Here is a 15901-nt window from a genome sequence, read left to right on the forward strand (position 1 = left end):
ATTAGACCAGGTCTATGGCAACTTCATACGTCTGATTTCTCTGTGCTCTGATAGTTTCATCACTTCCCTTCCAGCCAGGCTTCTGTCGGGTGTCAAAACTGACAGGGTTAAAAAAAAATCTTTACAGTATCAGAAGATGGCAGGAAGAGGAGAGAAGCAGGTCTACTCCCCTTGCCTTCATGCTCCTTTTTTGTTCAAAAATAGCCTGCCAATGAATTGATGGGCATGTATACACGCCGGTGGGGCCCTCATCCCAGCTAGTTCGGCCCACAGTTTGCTGTTACATGTGAACCAGTAAGCTGTGGTTAATGTTGCCCAGCAAAACCAGGATTGCAAAAACAGGTGAAGCACACTTTGCAACCTTGTTTTCAGGGCTTGGTTATTTTGTTCAGAAATAACCTAAAGTTCGATCCGCAAATATGAGTTATGGGATGAAGAAAGTTCCATACTGCCCTCTTTTCTCTGTCCACCCATGTTAAGATGCAACACTCTTTATTGTCTTGATGTATAACCATTGAGGTCAGAAGGTTTTTTCTGGCACATATCATAACGACAGTATCTCTGGCCTTGAAGTCCTCCATTTTCTAAGGTTATTTTGTTTCCTTCTCAGACAATGAATATGTGTTTATCGACCTAGAACAGAAGCTTTGCAAGTACTTTATAAAGGAATGGAAGAAAGAGACAAGCAAAGTAGGTTAAAAGACCAAGCAAAACAAGTTGCATGTTTTTGACTCAAATTTGTAACCATACTGCAGGCAGAGGCTTCTTTTTCTAGAAACTGGATCTAATGTTCATGTTTCACACAGGGTCAGTTTTGTTGTACACCTGTTGTTTCTTCAGTCTTCTTTTCACTTCTGCTAAGTATTTTGGAAATCCAAAATTCTTTCGTACCACCACCATCAAACAGAGGTTGTGACACAGTTGGAAACTAAACTAGGTTTTCCTTAGCCGCCTCAGTGTTCAGTGACTTCCATCTAGTCATGTTTGTATAGTGTTGCTGCTGTAAGTTTATCAGAAGTCAGTTAGCAGTGGCTTCATAACCAGAAATTTGTGAACATGCTATGGTTACAGTATGAGTAAGATTGCCAGCTTTTCAACTTACCCCTGTAGCTACCCCGCAACAGTAGTGTGCTCTGCAGTAATTAGCCACCAAAACTTTTCATAATGTAGGAATAAATAGCTAATTGCTATAGAAGCAATGATTGAAGAACTGTGTATTCATTTGATACCCCACTCTCGCCACCCTAAAACAACCTGCAGCATTGTTCTGTCTCAGTTTTAACCTGACAATAACAACCCTGTGAAATAAATTAGGCTGAAAGAGTTAACTTGCCCAAGCATACCTCCATGGTAAAGTGAGAATTGTTGACAGAGTGAGAATTGTTGGCAGAGTTTGAGAAATAGTCTGGTCCCAGGCTTTGGAGTTTGCTTTTAATGATTTATACTGCCACAGGATTTGCAAAAGAGAATAACTGAATGCATACCACTGATACACATAGAGGACTTTAGAGTACAAGCTCTGGCATATACTACCACACAGCAGAAAAACAAAAAGAGGCAGGCTAAATTGCAAGAAAAAAATCAGTAAACCTGAAGCACTAATAATTGCACCACAAGCTCCCCTGGGAAAAGTATTCGTTCAGCTGTATTTACATTAACTAGACTTTAGCAGGCCATCACTTCTCCAACAAGGATTTGAAACTGGATCTCCCTGATCCTTGTCCAACACCCTCCCCACTATACTGCACTGGAGAGTCCCAAAAAACTGCAATCCTTGTTCACCCCGGTATCACGAGCCAATCAATGATGTGGCTTCAAAATAGCATTTGGTTACTTAAATACATTAAGGGCAACCCAATCCAAAGCAGTGGGTGATAGAGCAGCAACTGGAAACAACACATGGTAGCACACCTGCACTACCTCTAATGGAGTTTCAGGCAGTGTGGGAAGAGGGAAAGATTAAAAAACCCAACTGCCTGAAAAATCCCATTGGGACCACCAACTTTTGCCACACTTTTTGGTGACATAAGTAAACTGCTGGTGTAGGGGACATCCCTGGGAATGGAGGCCCGCCACTACAGGACTGAACTTCTAGGTTTGGGCACCATGGTCACTGTGGCCAGCCGTTGAAGTATGTCCCTCAGTGCTGGTGTCTGTGCCACTTTGCCCAATGCTGGTGGTACGAGCACCAGTCCAACCCTTCCACCACTTCCAGTGCAGCTTTGGATTGCACAATTTAAGTGGGAAAGTGTGGAGAAAAGATATACGCAAAATTCCTAGTGGTAACAGAGATATAAAACTATGTCTTTATTGTGGAATTGACTAACCCTAAATTTTTTGCTGATTTCTGTTAAAGGGAACAGAGAAGTTTAGCCCTCCTCTGGTTACATTCTTTAGAGTGCAGTACTATGTGGAAAATGGACGGGTCATAAGGTATGAGAAGAGTTATATAATCTTTGTGTTTGTTCTTTTGCCACCACTCTACTATTGGAGAACAGAATTGGCATTTATGGATTATAATTTGCACTGTGTCCTTATTGCAAAGTTTTCTCATTTATTCTTTCACTTTTAATAATTTCCAAACTGATAGCAAATATGCACACATGTACGCAAAACTGTTAACAGTTGTGAACCACACAGTCAGGACCATGAAATGATAAAATTATGTAAAACTGGAGTGTAATAAAGAAAAGAAGACTTGTTTGCAATAATAGTAATCAGCAATCTTCCTGGTTTTGCTATGCTAGTTAACCCCTGCAGTGGTTGAGGAATCTCAGGTCCTTGGTAAGCTCTTGGGAGATTGTGTCAGACCCTGATAAATTCTGATTCTCAAGTTTGATATTGGAGTCTCCCTTTGAAATTATTTTGCTGTAGAATCAGTAACTTTAGATTCACATCAGTTTTAAAGGGTCTTCACATATAAAGTGGACCATATTAGTTATTCACTGATCCCAGAAAGTTTCCAGACAAAATAACCTAATAAATTCAAGAAATTAGAATATTGTAGGCAGTTAAGAGAATGCTGTAGTCCCTACTGCTGTTTCAGGTATGATAGAGATCTGTTCTTCCTGGTTTACACATTGTAAGAAATTGACTGCATCTTCTCTCTGGCCCATTCTGCACGGGTCAATTAAAATGGGTTGAGCCCCTTTTTAAATGAATTGGAGGGGGGGAATTCCCACAGAAGCCCCCCCCCAAAAAAAACTTCTAACCTGTTTTAAGGCCAGAACCCGGGTTTAATGAAACTCACTTCCTGCTTGCGTGTGTGAACTACTGCAAGCAGGAGCGTTCAATTCCCACTCCTCCCTTTCTCTACCATTACAGTGGATTCCACAGGCAGCTGCCATTAGAAGGGATACTCTAATAGGTGAATGCCATGCCATGCACTAGGTGGGGTGGGGGTGGATTCTCAGGTGGGAGGGAATCTCAGCTGCACTGTGTTTCTGTGCGAACCAAGCTGCCTTCTGCAAACAGCAGCAGCACAGCAGAAACAGGTTTCATGAACCTGTTGCTGCCTGTGCAGAAGGGGCCTCAGTGAAGAGGTATGTATTCTTCATCCATGCTGGGGTCTTGCATTCCTCTCTCTTCGCTATGTGAACCACAAGATGAGGAACTGCAATATGACTGAGTTCTCCCTTATAAAACTAAAAGACAACGTGTTGTAGTGGTTAAGAGGAGGAGGAGGAGGAGGAGGAGGAGGAGGAGGAGGAGGAGTTTGGATTTATATCCCCCCTTTCTCTCCTGTAGGAGACTCAAAGGAGCTTACAATCTCCTTGCCCTTTCTCCCTCACAACAAACACCCTGTGAGGTAGGTGGGGCTGAGAGAGCTCCAAGAAGCTGTGACTAGCCCAAGGTCACCCAGCTGGCGTGTGTGGGAGTGTACAGGCTAATCTGAATTCCCCAGATAAGCCTCCACAGCTCAGGTGGCAGAGTGGAGAATACCAAGCCAAGAAAGAAAGATGGAAAGGAGGGAAATTCAGAAGTGAAAACCTCCTTTTTAGAAAATGGTTTTCAGACTAAAAATGCTGGGCAAGTTGTAAACGCATGTGCATCCTCTAAAATCAAAAACCAATTCATGTTGATTTTTGGCAAAAATGCTAGGATAATTCCATGCTCCATACAATGCTGAAAAACATACCTTGCAAAGACAAGGTAAACCTCCCCCTTCTGTGTTTCCCTCATTCTTTGATCTTGACTAATGTACTCACCTTGGGGTTAAAAGTGGCACAACTGGAAATTCAGCTTTAAAAATAAATAAGAATCCAAAGCATCAAGCAGAGTGCCCATTTTGGGAATTCACTGGTTTACCTGATCTGCCTCCTGAACTTTCCTGGTTAAATGAGCAAATGCAACTGTACTGAGAGCTATGCCGGGCAAGAGAAATCAAGGCAGAAATCAAGCAGGTGAATTAATGAACCAGCAAGCAGTTCATGAGTCCTGCTTTATCCCCAGAGCCCTGAAGCCCCTTTGCCCAGGAAAAGTTCCTTTTGTGCAAGTTGTCAGGAGCCCCTGTGCCACCCAGGCTGGGGATCGCCATGGTGAGGAAGCACCACCACTCCTGCTCCCTCCTCTAGCCTCCATTCACCAGCATCATCAAGCCATCAGGATCCAGTGAGAGCAAGTCCTAGCTGCTTGTCCAAAGATGCACCAGCTGCACACAAAGCTTGGCTCATCATGGAGGGCAAGCTGGGATTTACTCCCAAGTAAATGTACAAATTGGCTTCCAGCTCTGCTGTGCATACTTCCTCAGAAGTAAACCCCTTTGATGCAAAGTGGGTTTGCTACAAGGCCATGAGTGAGGCACACCTCTGAGCCCACTGTCCACCCACCCTCAACTCCACTCAGGTTTTTAAAACCTGCCTGCTCACATCTCATCCCGAGCTTGGAGGTGGCGGCCGGAGACTGGATGCACAGGTGAGGGCAGGCGGCTCATCAGCAAGTGGAAGCTCAGCTAGGAGATGTGTGGCAGGCACAGGGTAGCAGCTGGCAGAAGTAGCCAGCCAGTGAGCAGTGAATATGGGAGCAGAAGAAGCAGTGTGACTTGCCCCTGGGGGATTTAAAGTGGCACCTGGGTCATATTTATTTTATTTATTTATTTTATTTATTAAACTTTTATACCGCCCCATCCTCTAGGGGCTCTGGGCGGTGTACAGCATAAAACATGGTAAAACAAGTCACTAAAATCTTTAAAACAGCGGTAACAAACATTAATAGTAATCCATAAAATAGCTTAAAACTCATAAAACAGCAAAAAACCATAATACCTAATAAAAGGCGTCCGACCCCAATTTAAAACCTACCCCCATGGGGGGGGGATGGCAGGACCCCTCAATATGACCCCCAGGACCCCCATTGGGTTTATTTCAATTCTGATGTTCAATGAATGGGACCCATGTTTCCACAAACAACTCCTGGACCTTACTTTTTCCTTCACAAAGCCACATGCTATACTTTATAAGCCCATTCATCAACACCTGGCTGGACTGGATGTTTCCAAGCCTGCACTAACAGCTGTTTAGCTCTAACCAACAGATTTGGGGGTGTTAACTTTTCCCCCTACAATAAATCTCCTGGCAGAATGCTTAAAAGAGCATGATCTCTTTAGATATGTTGAAGGCCTGGGGCCCTCATACCTTAGGGACCGTCTCTCCCCACATGTCCCTACTTAGCCTCTGCAATCTGCGGAGGCAAACTTGCTGATGGTCCCCAGCCCCTCAACGATGCAACTGACCTCTACCCAGGCCAGGGCCTTCATTTCCCTGGCCCCTGCCTGGTGGAATGCTCCCCCTCCAACCATCAGGACCCTGCAGAACCTTGGACAGTTCTGCAGGGCTTGTAAAACGGAATTGTTCCACTGGGCTTTTGGGGGTCGGTCGCTGATTGCCTCCCATGCCACTCCCCCACATATCATCTTAATCAGTCACCATGTGCTGTGCCTGGTCCCCTCCCAGGGGGTTAAGAGGTTTCTTTGGATTGCCATCCAATGTTAGGTTTTTCTTCTGTTTCACTGTTGTATTTAAATTAATTTCGTTTTAATTAGACTGTAACTTTTAAATTGTGTTTATCTTCTGTACACTGCCCAGAGCCCTTAGGGGGTGGCTGGCATAGCAAGCCAAACAATAAATAAATAAATCAACAAGTAAACAAACTATAATTACTTACAGTTCTGGTTTTAGAGCTCCATATAACGGATTTAACCTATTAAAGAAAACTCTGTCCATGCCCAAAAGCAATTAGATCTGTTCAAAAAAGACCAATTAATTCTGTCAAATGCCTTCTCTGCACTGATGAAAAATAATATTACAGGCAAATATCTCACCTTGGCAAGATTTATTAATCAGCCTTCTAATATTCCAAAACATTAATTGGCCTTTTAGTAAGCCTGTGTGGTCCAACCCAATACTTCAATTCATCTGTTTGCCAGAATATTTGATTCTATCTTATAATCACTGTTAAGCAATGACACATCATTTGGATCTTTTCCCTCATTTCAAATAATAGCAATATTTAAAACTGCCCATTATTTTGAAACGTCTTACATATTTTGCATATATGTGAACAGTATTTATACATATGGGTCTAGTTGCTCAGCAAAACTTATAAAATTCATTACTGAACCTGTCTGGACCAGGTAATTTTCCTATTTTCTAAATTCTTGATCCTGTCTCTTATTTTTGATCTAGAAATTGGTTTGTCTGAGAATTTCCTGTGTTCTGATGACAAATCAGGGATAGAGACACACTTCCTATAAATGTCAGTATTTTTTGTCCCTATCCAGGCTGTCTGCCTTTTACAAATTTGAAATTCCCTTAAAGTCTGCCCATCTGTTTGTGTTTGCATCCTCTTTTCTGTTCTAATCCTAAGGATCTTATATCATTGTCCTTTTCTTTCAGCAGTTTTGCTAAGATCTTACATGGTTTATTACTGTGTTCAAGTATAGATTGCTTTTCATATCAGTATGAATTTTGAAATTGTCAAAGCATCATAGAGCTTTGACTTCTCTGGGGTAAATTCTAACATCTTTCTGTCCCTACAAATCTAGTAGCTTTATGCCTAGTTTATTTTATTCTAAGGTTTCAAGTTCATTCTTTTCTGGCCAGATCTCTTTCTTTTTTAATATAACGAGTGAGATATTAGAATTTCTCTTATAAATGTCATTCATGCATCCCAAATAGTTGTACATTCAACTTCTTGGCTCAAATATAATTTTGAAAACACTTTATCTCCAATTTTATTCTACCAAGTACTTCCTCAGTTTGTAATAACATATTATTTAACCTCCATTCCCTTTTTTACGCTCTCGGTTAATATCAAATTCCAGAACAATGAGATGATGGTCAGGCTTAGGCCCCTTCCACACATGCAGAATAATGCACTTTCAATCCACTTTCAATCCACTTTGCAGCTGAACAGAATAGCAATCTGCAAAGATATATTGAGTGTATGAGTGAGACTTAAACATGTATGGAAAATAGTGTACTTACATAGAAAGCATGATTTAATGACATATCTTTTAACAAATTTTATTTTGGGGATTCTATTTTGTGATTGTACGCTTGAAGAGAAACTCAAGGGGGACTCCGTTATTTCATTCAAATATCCTGCCAATATCAATCCACCTTCTACCCAACTTGTTGACAATGAAATAATTTGATCAGAAAAGGACTTTTGTCTTTTATTTGGTTTTTAAATGCAGACTAATGTAAACCTACAACCTTCTATTAAACCTTTTATAAACTAAAACGTCCTTGCTCATCTTTATTTCAGGGAATAACCTTGCCCCTTAGTGCCTTTTTATCCTACTCCCCTCCAAATTGGCTTACAGCATTGTCCTGCCCCACAATAACAACCCTGTGAAGTAAGTTAGGCATTGCCTGTTGAGGCACTACTGCATTCTCTTATCTGCTACACGGCACTAAGTCTCACCTTTCCTTTGCCCAGTGATAGATGTTTATGATAAAACTATGCCTTACATAGGTTGTCCTCAGAGTGATAAATTGTGTAGGAAGGAAAGTCCAATTAGATGGCTACTTTTCTTTCCTGCTGCTGCTTGTTTTTTGAAGTGTGTTGCTTTTTTCTGAATCCTACAGTGACAAGGTATCACGGCACTATTACTACTGTAATCTCAGGGACCAAGTGCTGAGGTCTCGGTGTCCAAACAAAGAAGAAATCTACTTCCTGCTGGCTGCTTATGGTCTGCAAGCTGATGTGGGTGACTACCAGGAAAATTTACATAGTAGGAACTATTTTCATCCCCAGACTTATTTTCCGCAATGGGTAAGTCTCCATGAGAATGGAACAAAATGATTGGGATTGAATGAAGCCTTAACACGTTTTTCTTCTCAGCTCTTCCAGTTCTTATTTGAGTATGATTTTGGTTGTTAGTCAAATTGGTGACACAGTGCCCCGAGATCTACTTTGTATCATCCTTTGACAACCAAGAAATGTAGGAATGAGATGCATCAGGGAGGCAGATTAGAAAGAGCAATGGCAAGTCAAGATTCCTCCTATTAATGAGCTCTCATTCTGGCACAATATTCCAATGTAACCTCCATCCCAGACAACCTTTGTCCTACTTCATGGATTGCCATTCTCAGCTGGTTATAGCAACATGTTTGTTTGGGGGGGGGGGGGTACTGATCTTTTCTTATCTCAGCACGTTTTAATGCTTGCAAACAAACCAAAGTCTAAAGCAGATTCCAGCTACTGAGTCCTTCATCTGCAAACAGACTCTGGGATAATTTACTGCCGGAGATGGAATGTGGGCATCCAGTGGCACACCTCTCTCTGTGTCCCTGGGGCAACTGCAGTGAGGTGAAACATGTTAGGTTCAGCTCCATGGACTGCAATGGAGCATGATGGAGAATGAGAGTAATGATGACAGTAAAGGGTGGAGATGCAAAATAGCAAGTGGGTAATCTTGTTGAGGAAGAGGATTCCTAGACTCAGAGCCCTCAGAGCTGAGGAGGTGATTGAGAAAGACTAGGCCTCCTGGCTGCAGGATAATTAAAATTATAAGGTCTTTCTGGAGACAGAGAGAGACATAGCAAGGCTACCCGAAGGAACTTCCCTGTAATTAAGGAAATTGTTTGTACTTTGGCAGGTACATTCCTCCTTCAAGGGAATATTATTCTCTTGCAAAAAACGAGTTTGAAATGACTCTCTGTTGATTGATAGCCGTGAAAGAAGACCTAAGATTTACAGCCTAAAATACAGTGAGCCTTTATTGCCTGTATTTTAGATCCAGCCTGGAAGGAATGCTTCCTAAATGGGCCAATGAATTAGTCTTCTCACAGGAATGCTTTAAAACCTTTCCACCCAATGGAGTTTTCAGGGAGCTGTAGCACTATCCAGTTTGTTATCTACTACAAACTATCTGCCAGAATCTTTTTCCAGACCTCTCTAGGGATGGCTACCTGCTGGCTCTGTCTTCTCACCTTTCAACAGCTCCTGACTTTTAGAAGCAGAAAAGAGGAATGGCAATATCACTGTGCTTTGCATTTTAATTTGCATAAATCTATTCATGACTGGATGGACTTGCTTCCCCTTTAATGATTACAGTTAAGCTTCCTGGTTCACTGAAGTAAGATTGCCAACCAGAGCTTAGGAAATTGCTGGAGATTTTGGGGAACTAGGAAGGATTTGGAGAAGTGTAGAAGCTCAGTGGGACATATTGCCATAGAGACCACCCTCCAAAGCAGCCATTTTCTCCAGAGGAATTGATCTTCTGTCTGATTCCAGGAAATCACCTGGCACCACCAGGAGGTTGGCAGCCATACACTGAAAGCTTTCCAATTATTACAGGTACTAAAGCTTTTTCTCAGTAGGCCCCAGACTATGGCTGGAAGGCACCTGAGACAGCAGGCACATGGCTGGTCTCTGTCTGGGTAGTGCCTGGTTGTCAAACATACCGGGAATAGCTTGAGTTCCCTGTAATAAATAAAATGAGTAAGTTATTAGTGCCTAGTTCCATTGTCAGTATCACAATATTGATTTATAATGTTTTACTAAAGTGGTTTTTTTTTTTACTCCTGGTCACATTTCTGGAACCATTTGAGTTAAGCAGCAGTATTTGAGGCTTTGATAGGAAATAGGATAGGAAGTAGAAGTCTGGAGAATGAATTTCATGCACAGCATTGCTCTTGTGTGTCCTTTTGTACTTATTCAGAAAGACTTTAATCTCTACTTGTCTTGTGCTTGTAAAGGATTCAATGGTGTTGATGAACGGGTCAGCCGCCTGGCCTTGACTACATTCCACAGCCCGGGCGATGGGCCAGCTTCTTCGGCGGAGACCTTATCTCTGCGAGGGAGATGAGACCTCCGTTCCCATGGGAATCCGGGAGGGGGGATGGGATGGACAGAGTTATAACCTGTGTTTCTGGCGGGAGATCTTATTCCTGCCACTGCGTGTACATGAGCTTTCTAAGATGTCTGAATAAACGGTCTTTTACACCAAAGAGCCTTTTATTTCTGCTTCTATGGAATTCCTTACATTGTGGCAGGAATCGTAATTCATCTATATTCCTAGTACAGTGGACCTCTGGTGTCTCGGCATGGAGAGGTTGGATGTTTCTGTGGAAGGTGCGGTAGCCCCCAAAGAGGGCTCCGACCTTTCCCTTCTGGATCTGGAGGAACCGGCGGGAGAACGGGTCTCGCTGGTGACTCTTTCCCGTCCACCGTATCAGCACGAGTCTTCCTTTACTCCGTTGGAACGAGGGACGTGAAGACGCACTCATGGGGACTTACATGAGTCGCTTGGGGCGCTTCGTCTATGGATCGGCGCCTGTGGATCGGGATATCTACCCGTTTTAGGTATGGGATTACAAACCTCAGATGCAACCTGTCACGGAGGAGACGGGCCTGACCACCTTTCGTGCGGCAACCCAGGAGTCCATTGAACGATTCCTGGACTCGTATTTGGGTGATGCTCCCAAAGAACCACCGTGGCATAGCACTGGGGCCCGTCCGAAGACCACCGGTGACACTGGGACTATACCAGGGATTGGGAGGGGTATCCGTACCGTCTTCCGATCGGATCCCCCTGATCCCGGACCAGCGGCAGCACCTGAGATGCCCCGTGGAGCCACCGGTGGGCGCGATGTCACCAGCGTCCAGACGACGAGGAGTCCGGAGGAAGCCTGCACTTCCCAGCCGGGATCTGTTCCCTCTCCCATCGAAAGAGAGCTGGGCTGAGGAAGTGGGCCGACTGCGAGATGCCCAGGAAGCATGGGCCCGTGAACGCCAGCTATGGGAAGAGGAACGGGAACAGCTGCAGCAAGAGCTTGAAAACCGGCAGAGGGACCGGGAACAGCAGCGCAAAGAAGTCCAACTCGAATTGGACCGTTGCCAAAGATGCGCTCCAACGGCAATATGCGCAGAATCTATCAGGTCCATGATAAAGTCCTAGAACACTCCAAACTGAACTTACAGCGTCAACGCTGAAAGTGTTCAGGCCTTGCGCATTACACAAAAGTGAACTTACTGCAGCTGTTCAACGGGACGAACTGGCTAAATTGGAACGAGAGAAAGCAGCTTTGCATGCGCACCAGGATGCATGGACCTCAAGGAGAGAGAGCTGGCTGCCTTGGAGAGGGAACTGGAAAGAAGCAGCAGACCAGGACAACCCAAGTTGGAGTCTACGCTGTCACGGGTACAGCCGGCGCCAGAGGCGACGCTGCTGGAGTCCAGCCACCTTCCAAGGACCGGCTCCCACCCGAAACGCCAGCGGCACCGGCATTGATACCTCCACCGATTCCAGCCCCCCCTGCGCAACCGCTGCCTCAACCTGCTCAACCCTGCGCAACCGCCGCCCTGCTGGCGCCAAGGGCCGGAGAGGGGTTACTACAGACCTCCAATACCTGCCCGTTTCGATGGGACCGCTTCCAAACTTCCCTACTTCATCTTGCAACTCGATGCCCACATGGAGGACTATGACGATTTATACCGGTCTGAGCGCGAAAAAATACGGGACATCGGCTCAGTCCTGGATGGGGCGGCAGCCGACTGGTTTGTGACTCTTTTGAACCTGCAAGATGAAGATACTTTCGCCACGGTGCCGCTGTTCCTCCAAGCCTTAAGGGCTCGCTTCCAAGACCGGGTGCTGAAAATGAAGCTATCCGCACCATCAAGACTATTCAGCAAGGCAACCGCCGTTTGCAGAATTTGCCCGTGAATTTACGTCGCGGCGGCTGCTCGGCTCCCTCCTGAGTGGCCTGAGCGGATGAAATGCGAATACTTCTCGGATGCTGTCGACGGCAAGCTGCGTGGAGCGGTGTTTTTAATTCGGGTCCCCGCACTATTGCTGATTGGATTGAATTGGGATCCCAGGTGGCGTCTCGCTTAGAGTACGCTCGTGCCGGAGGCCGCCAACGCCCGAAGCCTGCCACTGTGTCCACCAAGCCAAGCCCAGCCGCCCCTACCGAGACCACCTCCGGCGCCCGTCGCCGACTGGGATTGTGTCTTTACTGCGGAGGACCAGGTCATCTAGCCGCCAACTGCCCGAAAAACAGAAGCCAACCGCCCGCCGCGCGCACCCCATCTGCCAAGCCACCACGCAAATCAGGGCCGCCCAGCGGGCTCGTCTAAGGCAGTCATCGAAGGCGACCCAGAGGAGGGAAGCAGCTGTTTGCCTTTCTTCAGCCCCATGGACATGGGTTCGACTCCAGACAGCGGTGAGTGAAGGCAGCTTCCATTACAATCAAAAGCGTTTCTGGCCAACCCCCGCTTAAGCATACTCGTATTATAGCCTCGGCCCTTGTGGATTCTGGCTGCTCCCATTGCTTAATGCGGCCCCAGGTGGCGGAGGAGCTAGGTCTAGACCAAGTCCCCTGGCTAAGCCCATACCATTCACCCAAATGGACGGCAGTCCTCTCGGGAGCGAAAGGACCGGCCCAGTTCAAAAGCGCAACCGGTTCTCCTCCGTTGCGCCCGACCATTGGGAGAAAATTAGTTTTATTCTGGCGCCAGTGGCCAAACACTCCATAGTTCTGGGCATGCCATGGTTGTTGTTGCATGAACCAAAATTCCTTTGGAAAGAAAGGATCTTAGAATTCACTGACCCTCCCTGCGGTGAACACATGAATTGGGGGGAAAACTTGACTTCTCCTGACACACACGGCTTCATCAGCGATTGCTCGATTCTACCGGCATTCCACCGGTACCAAGATCTAGCCAGAGTATTTCCAGGAGCAAGAATGCGATCAGTTGCCACCTCCATAGAGACACTGACTGCAAAATCGCAAGTAATACAGCCAGAGAACAACTGCCCAAAGGTAGAATCTACCGCATGAGTCCCAATGAGGAGAAGGAACTTCGTGCCTTCTTAGACAAGAACCTCGCCGCGAGGTTCATACGGCGGGCTACCAAACACACACATGCTGCTCCGGTATTGTTTGTAAAAGAAAGATGGGTCTTTACGGCTCTGCACAGATTACCGAGGTCTCAATGCAGTCTCCCTGTCCAATAAATACCCTTTGCCTTTGATCAAGGACCTTTTAGACGCATTGGGCAAAGGACAGCATCTTTACTAAGTTGGACTTGAGAGAAGCTTACTACAGGGTCAGAATTGCTGAAGGCTATGAACACTTGACTGCATTTAACACAAAGTTTGGACAGTTTGAATACTTAATAATGCCATTCGGGTTAAGTGGGGCCCCCGGAGCTTTTATGGCCCTTATCAACGAAGTTCTCCATGATTTATTGTATAAGGGAGTAGTGGTGTACTTAGATGACGTTTTAATTTATTCACAAACCATGGAGGAGCATGAAGCATTGGTTCGGGAAGTATTGAAACGTTTGCTCGACAACTCCCTCTTTGCCAAACTTTCCAAGTGCTGTTTCCACCAAACCTCTATTGACTATTTGGGTTACCGGATCTCGCCCGAGGGCCTACAAATGGATCCTGCTAAGATTGATGCGGTCCTCCAATGGCCTGCCCCTACCAACCGAAAAGAACTTCAATCTTTTCTAGGTTTTGCTAACTTCTATCGTGACTTTATACCCCAATTCGCTGAACTGACTCTCCCTCTCACAGACCTCTTACGCACTAAGGGTAAAGATCCACTGTCCGCCAAGCCCGGGGCCCCCCTTTCCTGGTCCGAAGAATGTCAGACAGCCTTTCAGCTTTTAAAATCTGCTTTTACCACCGAACCTATCCTAAAGCACCCTGACCCAGATCTCGTTTGTGGTTCGCGTGGATGCCTCGGACAAAGCGCTTGGGGCAGCCCTGTTGCAGAGAAATAAAGATGATAGGTTGGTTCCGTGTGCTTATTTATCAAAGAAATTCTCCGGTGCTGAACTCAACTGGACTGTAGGGGATAAAAGAGACTGCTGGCCATCAAAGTAGCACTCTCCACTTGGCGCCACTGGTTGGAGGGGGCTAAACACCCCTTTCAAGTTTGGTCGGATCACAAGAACTTGGCCGCCCTTTCCACCCCCCTCAAGATGTCCGCGAAACAACTTCGTTGGGCCGATTTCTTTTCCCGTTTCTCTTTCACGGTCCATTTTTCCCCCGGAAAAACCAATAAACTGGCTGATGCGCTCTCGCGCCTACCCGGGGAGGGGGGTGGAGCCAGCTTACGGGACATTCCGCGCACTGTTCTCTCCCCCTCCCAATTAGGGCTGGCTGTCACCCGATCTCAGACATCCACTCCTCCTTCTCCGCCCATTCCCAGCCTGGTCTCTCCTTTCCTACGGGAACTTGAGGAGGCGGGGCTTCATTTCAAAGTTCTGGAAAGCTTTTCTAGGGTTGTTAGGGGCCGCCCCGGCGGTTGCCGCCCCCTACCACGTTCAAAGTGACGGTGAGTTGGAGAGAACGAACAGAACCCTAGAGCAGTATTTACGTTGTTACACCAACTACCACCAAGACAATTGGTGCGAGCTAATTCCGTTTGCAGAGTACGCCTATAACAATGCGGTTCATAGCAGTACAAAAAAGACCCCCTTCGAAATTGTGTCCGGTCGCTCCTTCCCGCCGTTGCCGCAACTACCTGCAGAAGCATTGGATCCTCCAGAGTTTCAACAATGGATTTCATCTCTGGCCGAGGGGTGGAAAACGGTCCAGACTGCCTTACAACAGGCTAAAGACTCCCAAAAGCTGCAAGCGGATAAGCACCGCTCGGATTTCCCTCTGCGTGTGTCCGCCGGGGTGTATTTGTCTACCAAAAAGCTCAGAGACGTGCATAAATTTTCAAAACTAGGCAAAAGATTCGTGGGACCTTTTCAGATTACTAAAGTGATTAATGATGTCACTGCCCGATTGGATTTGCCTAACTCTCTTAGTAACATTCATCCTGTCTTCCATTCCAGTTTACTCAAGGAGGCTCCCGTTTCCGATGCCTGGCACGACCCGCCAGAGAGACCCCCACCGACTATTATTGATGGCCACAAGCATTACGAAATTGACGCCATCCTGGACTCTCGCTTTAATCGCAAACGCTTACAATATTTAGTCTCTTGGGTGGGGTATTCCTCTGGGTATAATCAATGGGTTTATTCCGAAAATATTGACGCCCCCGTCCTTATTTCTGCTTTCCACCGCGCCTTTCCGCACAAACCTGGGGGGGAGGGGTCTTTTTTAAGGGAGGCAGAGTGTAAAGGATTCAATGGTGTTGATGAACGGGTCAGCCGCCTGGCCTTGACTACATTCCACAGCCCGGGCGATGGGCCAGCTTCTTCGGCGGAGACCTTATCTCTGCGAGGGAGATGAGACCTCCGTTCCCATGGGAATCCGGGAGGGGGGATGGGATGGACAGAGTTATAACCTGTGTTTCTGGCGGGAGATCTTATTCCTGCCACTTATTCCTTACAGTGCTTCAGTGAGATGAGGGAAACTACAACTGTTGACATTTTCACATTCCACATCAAATCTTGCAACCTTAGTCAAAGATCATACTTTTGTGTG

General features: G+C 45.9%; 1 protein-coding gene across 4 annotated transcripts in view; it reads left to right on the forward strand.

Annotated features, from left to right (window-relative positions):
- The window catches only part of FRMD1 (FERM domain containing 1), a 69320-nt gene that overhangs the window by 36944 nt on the left and 16475 nt on the right, over nucleotides 1-15901 (forward strand). For all 4 annotated transcript variants that reach the window (XM_048487159.1, XM_048487158.1, XM_048487160.1 and 1 more), the window contains 3 exons: nucleotides 611-690; nucleotides 2357-2433; nucleotides 8091-8277. In XM_048487159.1, the coding sequence (XP_048343116.1) occupies nucleotides 611-690; nucleotides 2357-2433; nucleotides 8091-8277 (344 nt within the window). The remainder of the gene's footprint in view (nucleotides 1-610; nucleotides 691-2356; nucleotides 2434-8090; nucleotides 8278-15901) is intronic.

This window comes from Sphaerodactylus townsendi, linkage group LG01, assembly GCF_021028975.2.
Source record: "Sphaerodactylus townsendi isolate TG3544 linkage group LG01, MPM_Stown_v2.3, whole genome shotgun sequence".
Classification (NCBI taxonomy): Eukaryota; Metazoa; Chordata; class Lepidosauria; order Squamata; family Sphaerodactylidae; genus Sphaerodactylus; species Sphaerodactylus townsendi.